General features: G+C 52.3%; 1 protein-coding gene across 1 annotated transcript in view; it reads right to left on the reverse strand.

Annotated features, from left to right (window-relative positions):
• The window catches only part of lmbrd1 (LMBR1 domain containing 1), an 82,246-nt gene extending 61,771 nt beyond the window's left edge, over window positions 1–20,475 (reverse strand). The window contains exons 1-5 of the mRNA XM_062464478.1: window positions 20,419–20,475; window positions 19,448–19,529; window positions 18,036–18,212; window positions 15,297–15,360; window positions 561–658 (exon numbers count right to left, since the gene is read on the reverse strand). Coding sequence (XP_062320462.1) covers window positions 561–658; window positions 15,297–15,360; window positions 18,036–18,212; window positions 19,448–19,513 — 405 coding nt within the window. The 5' untranslated portion in view covers window positions 19,514–19,529; window positions 20,419–20,475. The remainder of the gene's footprint in view (window positions 1–560; window positions 659–15,296; window positions 15,361–18,035; window positions 18,213–19,447; window positions 19,530–20,418) is intronic.
• Window positions 20,476–21,992: the final 1,517 nt, after the last annotated feature.

Here is a 21,992-nt window from a genome sequence, read left to right on the forward strand (position 1 = left end):
GACGGCAGTCTTTGAGCGTCCAGAATCTACTCCTCCATCTGCCAGTCCTCCCCCTCCTCCCCATCTTCCTCCTCCTCCTCCCCCTCTTCCTCCTCCCCCTTTTCCAGGAGAGCTTTAGAAGCAGTTAAGAGAGCGTCGGAGTGAAAGTGCTTCTGTCAGCTCTGAGCCAACACAGCGAAGAAGAGCTGCTCCGTGGTATGTAACCTCTACATCACTCCCTGCATCACAGGAGAGAGATTGAGGACTTCAGCAGTTACACACAAAGCCTTCTGCTGTCAACTGAGCAAGATCGGACTTCCTGGAGCGGGCCGCATCACTTCCTGTCTGTGTGTGGGGTTTGGGGACCTGCTGTTGGACGGGTCCAAAAGGCCCTGTGCTTCACGTCTCCTCTGCGCAGACCTCCGAGGACCAAGAGCGCGAGGCTAACTGCTAACACCGGAAGAGCTCGTGTCGCTACTGCATACCATACAGACCAGGGCTGAAGCCTCACTACAGGATGAGCAGGTCCTCTAGATAAGGTCAGGAGTGTGTGTGTGTGAGAGCGTGTGTGTGCGTCTCACCGAGCACGTGTTGACGTTGTTGTCCTCCTTCTCCTCGTAGTAGAAGTACACAAAGGGGATCCACAGGAAGACGCAGAGCAGGATGATGGAGTAGAGAGCTGGAGAGAGAGGGGGGGGGAGAGGGAGGGAGGAGAGAGAGAGAAGGGGGAGGAGAGAGAGGGAGGGGGGAGAGAGAGAGAAGGGGGAGGAGAGAGAGGGAGGGGGGAGAGAGAGAGAAGGGGGAGGAGGGGGGAGTGGGGGAGGGGGGAGAGAGAGAGAAAGGGGAGGAGGGGGGAGAGAGAGGGAGGGGGGAGAGAGAGAGAGAGAGAGAGAGAGAAGGGGGAGGAGAGACAGTGTGAGGGAGTGAGGCAAGGAGGGGAGGAGAGACAGTGTGAGGGAGTGAGGGAGGGAGGGAGAGAGACAACAGAGAAAAAGTCAGATTATAAATGAGAATTTCCGAATAAACGAACGCAACTAGCTGGCACTAGTCCACATGAATACCTGCTCCACTTTGCTTAGTGTGAGACAGGTCATATCAGATACACACAACGACACACAGTGTCAGATGTGAAGAAGCAATGGGTTTACTGCAATATTACACCAAAACCATGTGTACAGGAGGACAGGAGAGGAAAGAAGAGGAGAGGAGCGGAGAACAGAGGGAAGCAGAAGAGAAAGAAGGAGAGGACAGCAGAGAGGAGAGGACAGGAGGAGAGGAGAGGAGCGTGGAGGAGAGAAACTGAACCAGGCAAACACCAGCTGAGCACAACATCCAGAAGATCAGGAGATACCTGTCTGAGCACTCCACCCAGCTGCTAGTCCAAGCACTTGTCCTCTCCAAGTTGGACTACTGCAACTCGCTGCTCGCTGGTCTCCCAGCATGTGCAACCCGCCCTCTTCAGAGGATTCAGAACGCAGCGGCCCGCCTGGTCTACAATCTACCCAGACGCTCCCATGTTACCCCGCTCCTCATCTCTCTCCGCTGGCTACCTATCATGGCCCGTATCAGATTCAAGACCCTGGTACTGACCTTCCGAGCAGTGAACGGGACTGCACCCGTCTACATCAAGTCTCTCCTGCAGCCTTACACCCCCAAACGTCACCTAGGGTCTTCTTCAGACAACCGCCTGGTGGTCCCACCGCTCAAGACCGCCCGGTCCCAACACAAGCTCTTCTCCTGTCTGGCCCCCCAGTGGTGGAATCAACTCCCCACCTCCATCAGAGACACTGACTGTCTCTCCACCTTCAAGAAAAGGCTCAAGACGCACTTGTTCCGGGAGTACAACGGTACTTAGGAATGGTTCGCTTGACCCGATGTTAGTTTCCTCAAGGATCACAATGACTCTTGCTCAGAGACTTGTTGCTCTTGTGGTTAGTGGTAACTGATTTAAAATTGTTTGTACTCGCTGTGATATATTGTTTTTTATTATTGTTGCTTGTCTTTTTTTTTTCCACAGGTACACTTGCACTTATAGCAGTTCATGTTGTTTAATTGTAACATGTTTAACTACATGCTCGTATGGTTCTTCCCTTTGGCACTTACTTTGGTTGTTCACAATGTGTGCTTCATGTTTTGGCTACTCGCAATGTTTTGTGGCTATCTCGTTGTTATGATCAGTGACCTATGCACTTTGTAAAGCTCTCTCTTGGAAGTCGCTTTGGATAAAAGTGTCTGCTAAATGAAAATTTAAATGTAAATGTAAAATGTAGAAAGCTCTTGAGATGCGGCCCTCAGCTAGCCCGCAAGGCCTCAGCGCTACCTGCACTTAGCTCCCCTAGCTCTGCATCCCTGAAGCACCACAGCTGCTCACTCTCCCCCCTCCCCTCCCCTCCCTTCCCCTCCCCTCCCTTCCCCTCCCCTCCCCCCTCATACAGTTATAAAGTGAAATTAATGCAAACTGCATGTACTCCTGTTTTCCATATCCTCCCCTCCCCTCTCCCATACTCTCTCCTCCTCCCCTCTCCCATACTCTGTCCCCCTCCTCCTCCCCTCCCCCACCCATGAGGCCAGCACTCTGCCTGGTCAAATCACCCCATTAGACGCAGAGGTTAATCTGGCAGGAGGGGTAAATACAGGCTCCATCTCTGTGCAGTATCGCTCTCTCCCTCTGGGCCTCTAAACCACATCAGATACACAGAGCTGCCTCTCATAGCCCTCTACACAGGCCCTCCTCTTCTCCCATCCCATCTCCCCTCCCCAGCTCTGGTTAGGCCTCGTGGAGGAAGCAGAGTAACTTAGCCGACCTGAAAGGGCCGTTACAATACCCTTTTATTGATGCTTCTCTGCAGAAGGAATCAGACAGGTAGGAATGCAGATTCCTCAGACACCGATTCACCCTGCAAATCAGGACTCAGTGAACTGAACAATTGATTCAATTAAGACTGCGTTTACGTTGCGGCAAGATATCTGCCAGCAGCTCCCTTCCTTTGCTCCCATCCTCAATACCACGGTCTCCGGGCAAAACTGATGAAGCAGAAGGAGTTAGCCAATTTCACTTCCGACAGAAGCAGAGCAAGGAGGCGGAGGAGAAGGGGGCTCTTCATCCACCTCCTGTTCTTCCTCCCCCTCTCCCTCTCCCTCCTCCCCCTCTCCCTCCTCTCCCTCTCCCTCTCCCTCCTCCCCCTCTCCCTCATCTTCCTCCTCCCCCTCTCCCTCCTCCCCCTCTCCCTCCTCCCCCTCTCCCTCTTCCTCCCCCTCTCCCTCTTCCTCCTCCCCCTCCTCTTCCTCCTCACCTTCCACCCCCTCCTCCTCCCCCTCCTCATCTTCCTCCTCCCCCTCCTCTCCCTCTTCCTCCCCCTCTCCCTCTTCCTCCCCCTCCTCTTCCTCCCCCTCCTCTTCCCCCTCTTCCTCCTCCTCCTCCTGTCTTCCTGATGTAAATATTGCCCTAGAAAAAGCTTTTATTCCGCCGGAGCGGAGAGCATTGTATCAGCGCGGTGAGAAGAGCAGTCAATCCAGCAGGGTCCCAAGGGGGCCCCGGAACATGCTGGAATATTCTGGGTTCTATTTGTTAGGTTGTTCCGTGAGCGTACAGGCTTATTTTAGGGCCTGAGACACTCACACTTGGTCACATTACCATCCAGGAGAGAGAGCCGGGGGGGAGGGGGGCTGGGGAGGGGGGGGGGGGGGGGGGCTGGGGAGGGAGGGGGGGCTGGGGTCTATCTGCAGGTCTAATGGATATACAATGTGAAGTCTGAAGTAAACCAGCGTCCACAGACCCAGGCTTCGTTTCCTCTCAAGCGGTTCCAGAACGCCCACCAGTCTAAGCAGGGACTAGGTGGTCATCTAAGCATCTGGTCACAGGGATATTGACTGCATTTTGCGACCCAAAAATGTTTTTCATATAAAACAATACAAATAGGGAGCGAGTCTGCCAGAGTTGTCTAACGTGTGTGGAGGGGGGAGGGTCCGGGAGTGATGACTCACCTGTGTGTGTCACGTCATCTACACTCGTGCGTCACGCAAAGGGAGTGATTGACGGCTAATATTAACCAATCTAAAATCTGCATTCAAGTTAAGAATCTGAAGAAGAAGTTTAATTGGTTGTGTAACGTTGGATAGAACGGTGGACCGGTCACTGGATCAGCTCACAGCAGGCACACACTACTGTGCAATTAGCAAGCATTTTGTACAGAAATGAAAACATGGAAAACTAAAATGGCCGCAATTATGAGCCTTAAAAAATGAGATATGATTAAGTACTTTTTAACTGTCGAGTATGTAATAATATTGATGAGAAAATGGCCTCTCCATGTGGTCATTTTATGTAAACTATGTATTCATTGAATTTAAAGAAAATGTGCCGTATTATGATATGCATCGTTATCGGGATATGAAAGGATCTATATCAGGATATGAGATTTGGGTCATATCGCACAGCCCTACTGCAAACTGAAATAAAACAGCACATTGTCAGTAATATATTTCAAATGGGGATCATGTGAACAATTGTGTTGCAGGTGAATTTAAGGTGTGTATCCCAACATTTTCTGCCCGTGCCCCCAACATGTTCAGTTAGAGGCTACAGTGCTCCTGGTAAAAACAGTGAGTCTGGAGCCCAAACTGCTCGGTGTAACGTAGTGATAACACACCGAGCCCAAGGCTGAAGCAAACCCTCGGCCCATCTTATCAACTCCCCTTGAACCAGTTGAATAACCGAATGCCCAAGACAGCTCGTAGAATCTCCAGCTGCAGCTTGAAACTCCATCTGTCGGAGTGTGAGTAATGCGCCCAGAGAGACGGTGTTCCCCCAGCTGACCACGCAGCCCACAGGCCGTAACCACGTAAACACACCCCAGGTAGCGACCGGTGCGCTGGCACCTTCAGCCACGGGGGAAACGGATGATCATCAGCGCTCCGGAATTTCCGGAGGATTCTGCCTAGTCCGCTAGCGGTGATTGAGACAGGGACATTTGTTTCAATAAAGCGACGCTTATTGCTCGGCTACGGTGTTCGTTTACGGACGTTTACAGTGGCTGGCTGGGTCCTGCAGGGGGCCGGGGGCCGGGGGGTACAGGAGTAATGGCAGAGGAGCTGGAACGCTAGCCTCACCTGGTGCTGCTAGGATGATATTAATCACCACAGCATGGAGATGACAATGGGGGAAGAGATGATTGGGTAGGGTAGGGGGGGATGGAGGGGGGGTGGGGGAGGGAAGAGATGCTGGGGGGGAGGCCGGGGGGGGTGTTGGAGATGGCAGGGAGATGATGGGGGGTGGGGTAGAACAGATGCCGGTGGGGGGGATGGATAATGGGGGGGTGGGAAGAGATACGGGGGGAGGGGGAGGATGGGGGGGGGGGGGGGCGTGGTGGATCATCCATCAGGCTCAGAGGAGAACCTGGACTGAGGGAACACCTGAACAGAGATCAGAGGGAGGTGTGAGGGGGGGGGAGCTAGGGGGGAGCTAGGGGGGAGGCAGGTGGAGAGGCAGGCTGAGAGGCAGGCTGAGAGGCAGACTGAGAGGCAGGTGGAGAGGCAGGCTGAGGCAGACTGAGAGGCAGGTGGAGAGGCAGGCTGAGGCAGGCTGAGGCAGGCGGAGAGGCAGGCTGAGGCAGGCTGAGAGGCAGGCTGAGAGGCAGGTGGAGAGGCAGGCTGAGAGGCAGGCTGAGAGGCAGACTGAGAGGCAGGCTGAGAAGCAGACTGAGAGGCAGGTGGAGAGGCAGGCTGAGGCAGGCTGAGAGGCAGGCTGAGGCAGGCTGAGAGGCAGACTGAGAGGCAGGTGGAGAGGCAGGCTGAGGCAGGCTGAGAGGCAGGCGGAGAGGCAGGCCCATGGTGCTGGCCTATATTTAGACCTCTTCAATGCTCAGCTGTGACCAGAGCCCAGCGCTCTTACATCAAGCTGTTACCTCGTCAAACGTGTCTTATTCACGGCTTGGAGACATGTTCAGTGATGCTTCTGACCTGGGATTAGTGGTGTCTCAGCGCCGCCCCCCCCCCCTCACCCCCCCTCCCCAGATAGAGGGGACAGCAGGAGGGCGCAGCAGATGAAATGTATCACATCTATGTGAGGATGAAGACTCGGGGGAGGGGCCGGCACAGAGACCACTGTGCCAGACAGCTCCTAAAACCGGGGGAAACATAGTGTGTGTGTGTGTGCAGTGTGTGGGTGTGTGTGTGTGTGTGTGTGTGTCTTGTTTGTGCGTATGGGTGGGTGGGTATGTGTGTGCACTGTGCAGAATGTGTACCTTGTGTGTGTGTGTGTGTGTGTGTGTGTGTGTGCAGTATGTATGTGCAGTGTGTGTGCAGTGTGTGTGTGTGTGTGTGTATGTCCCCTGTTTGTTGACAGGGTGGAGATTGTACTCTGCTCTCCTAATAGCGTGTCAACAGTAAGGGCCCCAGCATCAACAGTTTCTACAAGGGCCCCAGCCTAACCAGCATAACCCAGTACTGTGTGAGGGCCAAGTTAGGCCTCAGACATGAATCTATCAGGAGACATGCAGATATCCCTCTGAACCATCTCTCTGTCTCTCTGCCCTGGCCATCACACAATATCAACATTTAGATTTGCGTTTTCAGCTGATATGAAATGAATACCGGGCATGCTTTATCTGATCCAAAGGGGTATTTGAACCTGTGACCTCTTGATCAGAACTCAGATGATCTAACCACTGAGCTGTGTCTCCCAACTGACTGGAAGGAGAACTATACTCACTTCAACTATACCTATGGATTTGTTTGTCTTTAACATGTTCTGGAGTATTCTGTGTCGCTAGGACAGAAGATGGTTTTCTCGCTGCTGAAACCAAACCAAGGTCACGCCTGTGTCTGTGTCAATACCTCCAGTCCCTCTGGAGAGCATATTAAACACGCTCTCCAGAACAATCCCTCGCGCCTAAAACCTGTTTCACACGTCTTTTAATTCTGCCCTGGTTTTTTCATTTGTTTGTTTTTAACCGCGGGCCAGTGCTGGTGATTGATTGGCTGGTGGCTCGTTAATTAGCTGTGGAGCGCTGCTATTGGAGCGCCGGCCTCTTGGCCTGAGCCGAGAGTGTCAGATTGCAAATCAGGGCTGCTTGATGATTTGCTGTTTTATTGGATTCTCCCATGACTGGCCAGAGGGCTCTGCCATCCTTGGAGAAGTAGGAGAGGAGAGGGGAGAGGAGAGGGGAAGGGTGGAGAGGAGAGGGGAAGGGTGGAGAGCAGAGGGGAAGGGTGGAGAGGGGAGAGGAAGGGTGGAGAGGAGAGTGGAAGGGTGGAGAGGAGATAGGAAGGGTGGAGAGGAGAGGGGAAGGGTGGAGAGGAGAGGGGAAGGGTGGAGAGCAGAGGGGAGAGGAAGGGTGGAGAGGAGAGGGGTGGAGAGGAGAGAGGAAGGGTGGAGAGGAGAGGGGAAGGGTGGAGAGCAGAGGGGAAGGGTGGAGAGGGGAGAGGAAGGGTGGAGAGGGGAGAGGAAGGGTGGAGAGCAGAGGGGAAGGGTGGAGAGCAGAGGGGAAGGGTGGAGAGCAGAGGAGAAGGGTGGAGAGCAGAGGAGAAGGGTGGAGAGGAGAGAGGAAGGGTGGAGAGGGGAGAGGAAGGGTGGAGAGGAGAGAGGAAGGGTGGCGAGGAGAGAGGAAGGGTTGAGAGGAGAGGGGACAGGAAGGGTGGAGAGCAGAGGGGAAGGGTGGAGAGGAAAGAGGAAGGGTGGAGAGGGGAGAGGAAGGCTGGAGAGGAGAGAGGAAGGGTGGAGAGGAGAGAGGAAGGGTGGAGAGCAGAGGGGAAGGGTGGAGAGGAGAGAGGAAGGGTGGAGAGGGGAGAGGAAAGGTGGAGAGGAGAGAGAAAGGGTGGAGAGGAGAGGGGAGAGGAAGGGTGGAGAGCAGAGGGGAAGGGTGGAGAGGAGAGAGGAAGGGTGGAGAGCAGAGGGGAAGGGTGGAGAGGAGAGAGGAAGGGTGGAGAGGAGAGAGGAAGGGTGGAGAGGAGAGGGGAGAGGAAGGGTGGAGAGCAGAGGGGAAGGGTGGAGAGGAGAGGGGAAGGGTGGAGAGCAGAGGGGAAGGGTGGAGAGGAGAGAGGAAGGGTGGAGAGGGGAGAGGAAGGGTGGAGAGGAGAGAGGAAGGGTGGAGAGGGGAGAGGAAGGGTGGAGAGGAGAGAGGAAGGGTGGAGAGGAGAGAGGAAGGGTGGAGAGGAGAGGGGAGAGGAAGGGTGGAGAGGAGAGAGGAAGGGTGGAGAGGAGAGAGGAAGGGTGGAGAGGAGAGAGGAAGGGTGGAGAGGGGAGAGGAAGGGTGGAGAGGAGAGAGGAAGGGTGGAGAGGAGAGAGGAAGGGTGGAGAGGAGAGGGGAGAGGAAGGGTGGAGAGGAGAGAGGAAGGGTGGAGAGGAGAGAGGAGAGGAAGGGTGGAGAGCAGAGGGGAAGGGTGGAGAGGAGAGGAAGGGTGGAGAGCAGAGGGGAAGGGTGGAGAGGAGAGAGGAAGGGTGGAGAGCAGAGGGGAAGGGTGGAGAGGAGAGAGGAAGGGTGGAGAGGAGAGAGGAAGGGTGGAGAGGAGAGGGGAAGGGTGGAGAGCAGAGGGGAAGGGTGGAGAGGAGAGGGGAAGGGTGGAGAGCAGAGGGGAAGGGTGGAGAGGAGAGAGGAAGGGTGGAGAGGGGAGAGGAAGGGTGGAGAGGAGAGAGGAAGGGTGGAGAGGGGAGAGGAAGGGTGGAGAGGAGAGAGGAAGGGTGGAGAGGAGAGAGGAAGGGTGGAGAGGAGAGGGGAGAGGAAGGGTGGAGAGGAGAGAGGAAGGGTGGAGAGGAGAGAGGAAGGGTGGAGAGGAGAGAGGAAGGGTGGAGAGGGGAGAGGAAGGGTGGAGAGGAGAGAGGAAGGGTGGAGAGGAGAGAGGAAGGGTGGAGAGGAGAGGGGAGAGGAAGGGTGGAGAGGAGAGAGGAAGGGTGGAGAGGAGAGAGGAGAGGAAGGGTGGAGAGCAGAGGGGAAGGGTGGAGAGGAGAGGAAGGGTGGAGAGCAGAGGGGAAGGGTGGAGAGGAGAGGAAGGGTGGAGAGCAGAGGGGAAGGGTGGAGAGCAGAGGGGAAGGGTGGAGAGGAGAGAGGAAGGGTGGAGAGGAGAGGGGAAGGGTGGAGAGGAGAGAGGAAGGGTGGAGAGGAGAGAGGAAGGGTGGAGAGGAGAGGGGAAGGGGGGAAAGGAGACAAGGCAGGAAGGGGGAGAGGGGAGGGGAGGAGAGGAGAGGGTCGGGGGGAGAGGGGGAGGGGAGGGGAAGGGGGGAGAGGAGAGGGGAGGGGAGGATTACTGATCCCCTCAGTCACAGGCGTTTCTCCATAAGATCATTGACTGCAGCACAACAGAGATCGATACTATAAAACCATCCCTCCATACATCTCTCCTTAAGCAAGGGGAGGTGGTGATCAGGGCTGCAGCCTTCGGACCTCCATCCCAGAGGAGGAACATCAATCAGCCCGCTGCAGGCTGGGGAGACCACGTCAACACAGGGCCACTGTTCACAATCACACGCCTGCTAATTACCTGGAGACAAACACTGTCGCCATCGCTTGCACTTGGCCCAGAGCTGACCTCCCCCCCACCCCCACCCTCCCTCCCAGACAAGCCTCTGAATTCAATTGTTCATTCCTAGTTAACAGTGAAGACGTGTGGGCAGCCACAAGCGGTCTGAACCCACCAATAGGGACACAGTGTCTCCTCCAAGGCCCTCACCACCACCGCACAGAACCCCTTGGTTGGAGTGGACATTTAATACCAGACATGGTGGGATACAAGGAGAGGAAGAGAGGAAGAGAGGGCAGGAAAGAAGGAGAAGGGAGGAGCCTCACCCAGCCTCAGACTGATTGCTCCACAATACAATCATTGTTTTCCCCCCTTAACATGTACATGTGTCAAGACGTTTTCGTGAAATACATGTTAAATGTCCATTGAGACACGGTCAGTAGAGTAGCCCCAGTCCTACCATGCAATCACCTGGGGCTGCAGCTGAACACCGCAGCACAGACACACACAGACTCATAGCTGCTCTGGCTTCCTCTCTCACTTCCAGTGACAAGTCAATTGGGGAAGAAATGGTCGGTCTTTGTAGTCCAGCTACGAGGGAGAGGAGACTAGTCAATTAAAGCAGAATGTCTCTTAATATACACACCTGAGGAGAGGAGGGGAGAGAGGAGTAGGGGAGGAGAAGAGGAGGGAGGAGTTGGGGAGGGGAGGGGAGGGGAGGAGGAGGAGTAGGGGAGGAGATGGGGAGGGAAGGGAAGGAGGAGGGGAGGAGGCAGGAGAGGAGAGATGGGGAGGGGAGGGAGAAGAGAGGAGAATCCACAACAAATCATCCAGATGGACATCCAGCATTGTTCGGCTTCCCTCTGGTACCTTCCGGAAGCCTAAATATTCAGTCCACAGCAGCCATTCTTCCTGTGTTGCTAATCATACCACGGCTCCAGAAGCCCTCGGTGGGCTAAACACCTGTCATGTTCACACACGCAATTAATACTGGACTCAACATGTGTGTGTGTGTGTGTGTGTGTGGGGGGGGGGGGGTTCAGTATGAGCGTGTGCTACACACACACACTACCCTGCTACACACACACGCACACCTAGCGTGCCCCTCCACAGGTGAGGGGTAGAAGGGGCTGTGTACATCCTGATTCCAGCCATTGTGCATCCTCGCAGGCAGCACCTCATAACCACATTGACACAGTGCAGGCGGGAGGGTGCGGCGCGGCCGCTGGAAGGAGATCGTCAGGGGGCATCATCCCACACGCTGTGGCCTCCGCTGGACAGCACGCCAAGCGCCAAGCGCTGGACGCGCGCTTTCCAAGAACAAAGCAGGCCTGCGAGGAAGGCGTGCGGAGACACCGCTCGCTGCCGTTACTCCGGCCAGCAACGTCATACTGCCTCGCTCTCAGAACACTGGCTGTACATGCGCTTCCCAGCTCACCCCTAAAAACAAATCAATCTGCCTCAGGGAGATAGAAAGACAGGCAGACAGACAGAAAGAAAGAGAGAAAGAGAGAGAGAAAGAGAGAAAGGGCGAAAAAAAGAATGAACCAAAGAAAGAGGGCACTCTGGAGATCTCCCCAGCTCTGTAATTACTCCATTTGTACAGAGACAGACAGGCAGGCTTGTCAAATTGTGCCTGGGAATGAGGGTTAGATGTGTGAGTCCTTGTCCCTCAAGGTTAGATGTGCGAGTCTCCTTTGACTGGCACACTGGCCCAGGCCCTGCAGTGGTGGAGCTTCAGTGCCCCCTGCTGGTGACGAGAATACCCGCACCTCAGAACACAGGAGAGGAGGAGAGGAGGAGGAGGAGGAAGAGGGCGAGAGGGGAAAAGGAGTGGAGGAGGGAAGGAGCACAGGAGGAGAGATGGGGGGGGAGGGGAAGGAGGAGGAGCACAGGAGGAGAGATGGGGAAGTGGGGAGGGGAGGAGGAAGAGGAGAGGAGGAGGTGAAACTCGGAAGAGTGGAGATGGAAACTCAGGAAGGGTTAAAGGGAAAGACAGAAACCTCTGGAAGGATTCAGCGAGAGCCGTGTAAACACACCTCCATTTGACGTCCATGATTTCTGTGACACAAATCGTGGGGTCCGAAAGCAATTCTGCTTTCTGAGCAATCTCTGGCCGCGCTACTGCAGAGATTCTTGTGCTTTTCCTCGTCATGCAGATAGCTCCACGCCATTAGCAGACTTGCCCTGACAACAACACTGACAAGAACACTGGGCTTCACAAACAAACAGTGTGTGCTGCTTGATTCTATCCAGGAGAATGTTTTCTGCAATAGTGTTGACTTCACACTTTCCGGAAATTATATTTGTCTTCACTTCATCCCTCGCCTCATCTTTAATGCTGGCATAACACAATTCACCTCATCAAAACCACCAGTTCAGTTCCTGCTCCAGACAGCCTTTGGACGACCACACACTGAGTGCAGAGAACACTAGATCGGTACTGATTTGACAACAATGGAATTATAATGAAGTATACTGGTGTTTAAAAACTAAGAAAAGAAATTGTGTATTAAAGCAAACGTATTTTATAAGGCACAGGAGACAATGTAGCTGACAGTGTAAGTGGAGGTCTAATAAATCTGTGTATGTCAAATGCGTCTGGTTTTCTGTATATTCCACATTAACAGCCCAGCGCTCCATCTGCAACGAATACAGCACAGATCTCTCACTCGCTCACACATGGACACACACTCCCTCACATACACGCCACACACACACACGTAGTCTGTGAGCTATGATCGCATGGACACATGCCACAGACTAGGATGCGCCCCCTCCCACACACACACGGCTCCCAGGACAGCTCACTCCGGCTCATGATGTGCCAGAGATATCTGAACTGCATTTGAATGAAGCAGCATCTCTCTCACACCCCCACAATGTGGCTGAGCTGCAGCCAGGCACACTGCAGACAGGCACATTGCAGCCAGGCCCGTTGCAGCAAGGCCGGCTGCAGCCAGGCACAGTCCAGCCAGGCCCACTGCAGCCAGTCCCACTGCAACCAGGCACACTGCAGCCAGGCCCACTGCAGCCAGGCCCACTGCAGCCAGGCCCACTGCAGCCAGGGCCACTGCAGCCAGGCACGCTGCAGCCAGGCCCAGTGCAGCCAGCCCCGCTGCAGCCAGGCCCAGTGCAGCCAGGCACGCTGCAGCAAGGCACAGTGCAGCCAGGCACGCTGCAGCCAGGGCCACTGCAGCCAGGGCCACTGCAGCCAGGGCCACTGCAGCCAGGCCCACTGCAGCCAGGCCCAGTGCAGTCAGGCACAGTGCAGCCAGGCCCGCTGCAGTAAGGCCCGCTGCAGCCAGGCCCGTTGCAGCCAGGCACAGTGCAGCCAGGCCCACTGCAGCCAGGCACACTGCAACCAGGCACAATGCAGCCAGGCCCAGTGCAGCCAGGCCCGCTGCAGCCAGGCCCGCTGCAGCCAGGCCCGCTGCAGCCAGGCCCAGTGCAGCCAGGCACAGTGCAGTAAGGCCCGCTGCAGCCAAGTCATCAGGTCTCTACTGGGGAAATCTGATGCACACCCAGGGAGGGCAGGCATAGGGGCCTGTCTCACTGTTTACCTGGTGTATGGCTGGCCTGTCTTACTGTTCACCTGGTGAACTGCAAGCCTGTCTAACTGCTAGCCTGTCTCACAGCTAGCCTGTCTCACTGTTCACCTGGTGTACTGCTAGCCTGTCTAACCGCTAGTCTGTCTCACTGCTAATCTGTTGTACTGCTAGCCTGTCTCACTGTTCACCTGGTGTACTGCTAGCCTGTCTAACTGCTAGTCTGTCTCACTGATAATCTGTTGTACTGCTAGCCTGTCTCACTGTTCACCTGGTGTACTGCTAGCCTGTCTAACTGCTAGTCTGTCTCACTGATAATCTGTTGTACTGCTAGCCTGTCTCACTTAGCTGCTAGCCTGTCTTACTGCTACCTGTTTCACTTAGCTGCAACCCTGTCTTACTGCTAGCCTGTCGATTTGTTAGCCTGTCTTACTGCTCATACAGAGGCAGGAGACAGGACACAGGACACAGGACACAGGACACAGGAGACAGGAGATACAGAGGCAGGACAAAGGAGACAAACAGCAGCATCTACAGCAGCATGTGTACGGCAGACCAGCGTCCAAGACTCCCACTAACAAATGCCAAGTCTGTGGAGTGTAACTGTTGTAGCATGAACACCAGACCAGGCAACACAGCCATCACAGGGATGAAAGCAGCCACAGGGTTCCCCTCTGCCCCTCCAGCCTGGTGAATTATTCATGCCTTGTAAGCCCTTTGCAAAGCAAAGTTCTCTTTTTGAGAACTTGACAGTCACATGGAGAAACAACAACAACAACAAAAAATCAATCTTGGGGTATAAAATCATATTTGTGCGTCGAGAAGACAAACGTCTGGCGGGCTTTAGGACGGCTCCGTAGGTGGGTTAACCACGGGGGTTCTGGTTAACCTGGGCCAGTCTGCTGATGTCATTACGCCAGTGAGAGCGGCTCTGTCTGATTGGGTCTTGTGAGGCTGGGCAGACAGAGCTGCTCAGACCAGCATCTGCTCCCTAAGCTGCAGCAGCTCATGAGCTTCACCCGTCTCTGGTATAACTCAGTAAGATAGTTGAGAGGCAAGGGGGGAGGGGGGGCTGTAGTTCAGATCACCAATATGTTGCTAATGCATAGGCAACAGGTATCTTTTGTATTATAATTTGTTTTATCTAATAATTGAATTTTTATCCAAAATAGGATTATCCATTAGGCACTCCAGCATGATGGAGAGAGGCCTGCATCCTGCAGCCTCCAGTCAGAGGCTGTACCCTGTAGCCTCTAGCAGCTTTCAGTCAGAGACTGTACCCTGCAGCCTCCAGCAGCCCCCAGTCAGAGGCTACACCCTGCAGCTTCCAGCAGCTTCCAGCAGCCTCTAGCAGCCTCCAGTCAGAGGCTGTACCCTGCAGCCTCCAGCAGCCTCCAGTAAGAGGCTGTACCCTGCAGCTTCCAGCAGCTTCCAGCAGCCTCTAGCAGCCTCCAGCAGCCTCCAGTCAGAGGCTGTACCCTGCAGCCTCCAGCAGCCTCCAGTCAGAGGCTGTACCCTGCAGCTTCCAGCAGCTTCCAGCAGCCTCTAGCAGCCTCTAGCAGCCTCCGGTCAGAGGCTGTACCCTGCAGCCTCCAGCAGCCTCCAGTCAGAGGCTATACCCTGTAGCTTCCAGCAGAATCTAGCAGCCTCCAGTCAGAGGCTGTACCCTGAAAACTCCTGCGGCCTCCAGTAGCCTCTAGCAGCCTCCAGTCTGAGGCTGTAGCCTGTCATAGAGCTGAGGCACACACCAGCCTTGAGTTTGACCCGCGTAATAACTGTCCAAAGAGTGTTTGACCAATGAATACGTTGTCAGTCCTTACAAGACAAGTATGTCCAGCCCAGCCAGTCCACAGATATCTATCCGTCTGTCTGTCCATCTATCCATGCATCTTCTCACCAGTCAACCCTGTGTTAGACCTGCAGGTCCAGCGCTAGTTAGGTCAGAGTAACAAACACTCACTGTAGTAGTTAGGTCAGAGTAACAAACACTCACTGTAGTAGTTAGGTCAGAGTAACAAACACTCACTGTAGTAGTTAGGTCAGAGTAACAAACAGATACTGTTTGGAGTCAGATGGCTGAGCAGTTAGGGAATCGGGCTATCAATCAGAAGGTTGTCATTTCGATTCCTGGCCGTGCAAAATTTACGTTGTGTCCTTGGGCAAATGACGTTGTGTCCTTGGGCACATGACGTTGTGTCCTTGGGCAAGGCACTTCACTCTACTTGCCGCGTGGGGAATGTCCCTGTACTTACTGTAAGTCGCTCTGGATAAGAGCGTCTGCTAAATGACTAAATGTAAATGTAAACAAACACTCACTGTAGTATCCGTACAGCACTGTGTCCTCTATGTGTCCTCTGGTCTCGTTGTTGGTTGCCCAGTCCTGGAATAACAACACACAAGATTACCAGAAACCAACCAGCTAGCTAGCTAGCACCCAATTAGCCTACAAGCCCAAACTGATAAAGATGCCTGAGCAAAGTCAATGGATTGTTTTGATTAAATCAACATGATGCAGGCGTTTAAGGTCAAATATTGAGTGGTTTAGTAAGTGCTTAGTGATATTATAAACACAATATCATTTTAAAGCGGGATAAAAAGGATGTAGTGATGGTAGCAAAGGAAAGAACGTTTAATGGGCAAGGTCGTCAGGAATCGCTAACATCCATGAATATTCATGACGTATTGACATTTTGAGGTCCAGCCTAGCTCTGGTGCTGGGCCCTGGGTAGGCGAGGGCCTTCCCACCAACACAGCCTGGAGGATGGCATTTCAGCCATCACTGACTTTTTAATCAGACGTGTGTGTGTGTGTGTGTGTGTGTGTGTGTGTGTGTGTGTGTGTGTGTGTGTGTGTGTGTGTGTGTGTGTGTGTGAATATGCGTGAGAATGTGTATGTGTGTATATGTGTTTGAGAGTGTGTGTGAATATGCAAGTTTGTGTGAGAATGTGTGTGTGTGACTGTATGTGTGTGTTTGTTTGTTTGTGTGTGTCTGTTTGTGTGTGTGTGTGTATGTGTGTATGTGTGTGTGTGAGTGTGTATGTAAATATGTGAGTGTGTGTGTGTATATGCCCATCAAAAGGTGACCTGCCATGCCTACAGCTTCTCCCAGTAGCTCAAAATGCCAGAGAGAGCCTGTCTCCCTGTAGAGCTGGTCACCTGTCTGTCTGTCTCCCTGTAGAGCTGGTCACCTGTCTGTCTGTCTCCCTGTAGAGCTGGTCACCTGTCTGTCTCCCTGTAGAGCTGGTCACCTGTCTGTCTGTCTCCCTGTAGAGCTGGTCACCTGTCTGTCTCCCTGTAGAGCTGGTCACCTGTCTGTCTCCCTGTAGAGCTGGTCACCTGTCTGTCTCCCTGTAGAGCTGGTCACCTGTCTGTCTCCCTGTAGAGCTGGTCACCTGCCTGTCTCCCTGTAGAGCTGGTCACCTGTCTGTCTCCCTGTAGAGCTGGTCACCTGTCTGTCTCCCTGTAGAGCTGGTCACCTGTCTGTCTCCCTGTAGAGCTGGTCACCTGCCTGTCTCCCTGTAGAGCTGGTCACCTGTCTGTCTCCCTGTAGAGCTGGTCACCTGTCTGTCTCCCTGTAGAGCTGGTCACCTGCCTGTCTCCCTGTAGAGCTGGTCACCTGCCTGTCTCCCTGTAGAGCTGGTCACCTGTCTGTCTCCCTGTAGAGCTGGTCACCTGCCTGTCTCCCTGTAGAGCTGGTCACCTGCCTGTCTGTCTCCCTGTAGAGCTGGTCACCTGTCTGTCTCCCTGTAGAGCTGGTCACCTGTCTGTCTCCCTGTAGAGCTGGTCACCTGCCTGTCTGTCTCCCTGTAGAGCTGGTCACCCCTGTCTGTCTCCCTGTAGAGTTGGTCACCTGTCTGTCTCCCTGTAGAGCTGGTCACCTGTCTGTCTCCCTGTAGAGTTGGTCACCTGTCTGTCTCCCTGTAGAGCTGGTCACCTGTCTGTCTCCCTGTAGAGCTGGTCACCTGTCTGTCTCCCTGTAGAGCTGGTCACCTGTCTGTCTCCCTGTAGAGCTGGTCACCTGCCTGTCTGTCTCCCTGTAGAGCTGGTCACCCCTGTCTGTCTCCCTGTAGAGTTGGTCACCTGTCTGTCTCCCTGTAGAGCTGGTCACCTGTCTGTCTCCCTGTAGAGCTGGTCACCTGCCTGTCTGTCTCCCTGTAGAGCTGGTCACCCCCGTCTGTCTCCCTGTAGAGCTGGTCACCCCTGTCTGTCTCCCTGTAGAGCTGGTCACCCCTGTCTGTCTCCCTGTAGAGCTGGTCCCCTGTCTGTCTCCCTGTAGAGCTGGTCACCTGTCTGTCTCCCTGTAGAGCTGGTCACCCCTGTCTGTCTCCCTGTAGAGCTGGTCACCTGTCTGTCTCCCTATAGAGCTGGTCACCTGTCTGTCTCCCTGTAGAGCTGGTCACCTGTCTGTCTCCCTGTAGAACTGGTCACCTGTCTGTCACCCTGTAGAGCTGGTCACCTGTCTGTCTCCCTGCAGAGCTGGTCACCCGTCTGTCTCCCTGTAGAGCTGGTCACCTGTCTGTCTCCCTGTAGAGCTGGTCACCTGTCTGTCTCCCTGTAGAACTGGTCACCTGTCTGTCTCCCTGTAGAGCTGGTCACCTGTCTGTCTCCCTGTAGAGCTGGTCACCTGTCTGTCTCCCTGTAGAACTGGTCACCTGTCTGTCTCCCTGTAGAGCTGGTCACTCCTGCCTGCTTACCAACAATCTCTAAAGAGCTTCACCAATACAGGTCACCTTAACTCAGCATCCAATCGGTCATTTAAAGATTTCATAAATGTTCATAAAATATAGTTGGCACACAATGCAATAGACCATTTCCTGTTCAATGAGACTCACCTCCATAACCTTTCATTCTCCCTTCTATGTTGCGCATCGGTCACAAGACCCCAAACCTTACCAGACTTGAGCTCAATCTAATAAGAATAACAGAGTTAAACTAGAAGCTCCCTCACCCATCCTCTCGTTAAGCTACGGCCTTGTCTGTGGATGTGACTGCCAGGGTACAACTCTTCCCTGCCCTCTGTGTTTAACAACCTCCTCTGTGGTCTGATGCCCGTACCTTGTAGGTGCCATTGGGTTTTTTCATGTAGGAGACCAGGAAGATGTCCACAGGAAGCAGGGCAGATGTTATCAGAGCGATGGCCAGAGCACAGATGGCGGTGATGGTTGAGATGACCTCGCTCTCCTGACGGCTTTGGTACTTCCTGATGTAGACCCAACAGAACACCAGGATCACCTGGACAAGGCAGACACACCAACACAGTTAGGGTCGTGTTATGGCTAGCTAATAAACTCTGCAATAGGGTTACACACACAAGCGAACCTTGTGAAACGTATTAATGTGTTTGACTTACAATCATCGGTGCTAGTGCTTTACCAGAAGATAAATATACACAATTATTTACAGAATAGAAAGAATCAGTTCCAAACGACCCTGTCACACAGATGTTATGGCTACCTGGGAGTTACCTGTCAGAGGACAACAGATGACTGAAGTAGAGGACTACCAGGAAAGTTCAATCCAGTTGACATTTAATTGCAGTGTGAGATCGGTCTATCTAGCTAAACCATTTACTGAGGCCATTACATAATACGATGGGCCAAATTTCTAAGGATATCCCGTTGATGGATGATTTAGCTCATTTGTTACTTTGAGTTGTGTGATACTAAACGGACGTCAGAGAGAGGTTGTTAGGGTAATGGTTTGCAGACTTATTAGCTGAAACTGAACAGCCGTGATCCACATCTACAAGGTCGTATTCCAGACACACAGGCGATGAGCGGGCGCTGTTAAAACCTTTCCGTGCATTTTAAGCGATGTCATTCCGAGACAGGATCAATTAAAGGTCCATACACTTAATCCTCACACAGCTTGTTTTGCCAGGTGATGTCACAGGCTTGGCATCCTAATCTAGGACGCATCGAGAGGATTGGGTGAACAAATAAGTGAAGCGAAAGAAGACAGAAATAAACATGTTCCTCTTTCACATGCAAATATAACCACGAAGACGTGCGAGATAAGGAACTAAAAGTTGACCCTAATGGTTGAGTTCGGTGTGTGTGGTTTGATTTCCAGCTTGCTTTCTGAGCTAGCTTGCTGACTGTGGTCATGTGACAATCCAAAGACTGATAATTATAGCTAAGTAGCTAAGCTAATGCCAACTGTGACAGTTCGAGCTCACCTTATGAATTTCATAAAGCTAGTGTCAGTGACAGTCATCTGCACGAAAAGATGGCAATAACAATATACTTTAGAGCCATACTATAGCTCTCCTACTAGTAGCACTATTAACAAGTATGGCAAGATAGCTTGCTAACTAGCACTAGCAGCTTACACGGCCATCTAGCTGCTACTGTAGCCTAGGCCATGAAGCACTGGAGCTTATGCCTCACATGTTCCCTCCAAAGCAAATATGATACCATGTATGCAGACCAATATCTAGATGAATTACACTACTTAAGAGCGCTTACCAGGAGAACGAGGGTGAAAATAGTCCAGCCGAGGGCTGACTCCGAGATCAGCGACAGATCAGCCATCTTCACTGTTCACTTCCTGAAACAAAGTAAACACAGAACATGTGCTTCTGTTGATACCGGGAGGGGGCGGAGACACGTATGGTGGAAAATCGAAGCTCTGAAATGTTTTTTAATATGGAAATTATATATATATACAGCATCTTTATTTTATTTTACTAGCTATTTAAATTAGAAAGCAAGCGCAGCCCACACCATTCTTTTAAAGAATATACTTGTCACATATCACAACACGTGTTGTGATATGTGATGCATATCACATGCATATGGATAAGTGATGCATACATCACTTATCCATGTCACAGCGTGGCTAAAACGATTTAAATCCCATTTGGAATAAAAAATACCTATAGGCCTATATGAGGTTCTTATGAAAACAGGACGTATCTGGAACATGCACCCATCCTATCATAATGTAATCAATTAATAAAAATTATGATTTATATCTCAAACCATATCAAATGATAAGAGTCTTTGGAGGACCGATCACCAACTTTGTCCTCAGTTTTTTTTTATGATTTCTTGACCTTGATGTCACTGAAGTAGTCATTTTGGCACATATCCAGTCCAGACCAATCCGTTTATGTTCCCAATTCAGATTGAGGGACAGTTTAAAAGCCACATTTAATTCCCTTCTTCATCACGAGTCCCGCACGCCAAAATACAAAACATTAAAAACTTCCGAACTGCAATGTTCTCATGTCGGTGCAAGACGATATTTATTTTCGACGGGGTTCAAAACCAAGTTTCAAACTGATCACTTGTGATGTAAACAGGTGAGCATGTAGCTTACACACATAAGCAGCCACTTGTGATGGAAACAGCATGTAGGCACATCAAAGCAGCCTCTTCCCATAATATAACCTTGACAGAGCAACTTTGTTACCGCGTTTTGTCGAGTAACTCACTTTCCAAACCTTCTCCTCATTGATATGCACCATACACCTGCAGTCACTCTCATTTTAATTACTTCTCACCACCATCCTCCGCCACTGCTAGCAGAGGAATAAAAGGAACGCTGTCTGGTTTTAATAGGCGTAATTACAAATGTGAAAGGTGTAAGTTAATAGCACTTTCCGATGAGTGAAGGCAGGAGTTTTTGGCGAGCGTGCATGCATCCGCATAAGGAAGTACAGCGGTGATGAGACACCGAGCTGCTATCCAGAACCAGCTTTCTCTGCTCTAATGATGGATGATCCAGGACTCCTTTGCTCTGCAACATTTCCGGTGCCATCTATACCTGTTGGTCATGGCTTTTATTTTGAAGTCTACTTTTAAATATAAAGTCTTGTCAAATTGTCTAGGTGGCCTAGGTGAAGACTTCGTAACAGGACATGTATCTCACTGACCTGCACTTTACCAGCCTAGCACCAAAGGAGCACCTACTACACATGTTGTTAGTAAAGCACTATATGTACTATATAATAAAGGATATTCGATCTTTGGTCACAGAGCTCCGTTGAAAAATGTACCAATGCAGTTTAGAAAGAAGGATAGATTCATTGAGCCTATATGTTGGAGCCAGCTCCTGGTTTGTAGGGTTCAGCCAGTAACGTGTTCTACGTGATACGCAGGCATATACCATATGCCTGAGTCAGGTGGCTGAGCGGTTAGGGAATCGGACTAGTAATCTGAAGGTTGCCAGTTCAATTCCCGGCCGTGCAAAATTAAATTGTGTCCCGTGGGCAAGGCACTTCACCCTACTTGCCTCAGGGGGAATGTCCCTGTACTTACTGTAAGTCGCTCTGGATAAGAGCGTCTGCTAAATGACTAAATGTAGATATGCCAGCAAGGATGCCCCTCCCTCTTTAAAATAAGTAATGCAGCACATTCAGGATGATACTTGTTGTTGTGTCTCATCACCGCTTTCCTTTGTCGTCTGACAAACTACTACGCTTTGGTCTCAGATTCCAGCACCAGTGTAGTCAAGGCCCACGACTTCAGCCATGAGAAAAACTAAAGAAGAACAGGTTGAAAGTCCAATGTTAGGGCTGGGTGTGTGGAAATGTAAACACATTTTGGCAATATAACCATGTACTGTATTTCTACATTGAACAGACACGGCGGATAATTGGTCCAGTACCTAAGCTTAGATTTATTAAGGTAAACATGTCTGGAACATCATAACATTACTCTCATCGTAGTGAGAAGCCCACAGACTGGATGCTCCTGGTCAAACTGATTCGGACAGTTGCTAGGGTGAGTATGCAGCCAGCGGGAGGTGAACGTGATGGACAGAGAAACATGTTAATTGCTTCCGGCTTATCAAGCTGTCCACAAGCTACAGCTGCAGTGTAGATGGGGTTACCACCCAGATAGTCCCACTGCCAGGCCCGGCAAGGCCTTCCCTCCAGGTCCAATCCTGACATCACAGAAGAATCCAGGTGTCCGTGGGAGCTGGACAGGAGTTTGTTTGTGTCTCTGTCTTGTCAAGTGGCGTTCGGCAATGATGAGGGAATGAAGGACAACAGGTCGCAATTGA

This window comes from Osmerus eperlanus, chromosome 6 (genome assembly GCF_963692335.1).
Source record: "Osmerus eperlanus chromosome 6, fOsmEpe2.1, whole genome shotgun sequence".
NCBI lineage: Eukaryota > Metazoa > Chordata > Actinopteri > Osmeriformes > Osmeridae > Osmerus > Osmerus eperlanus.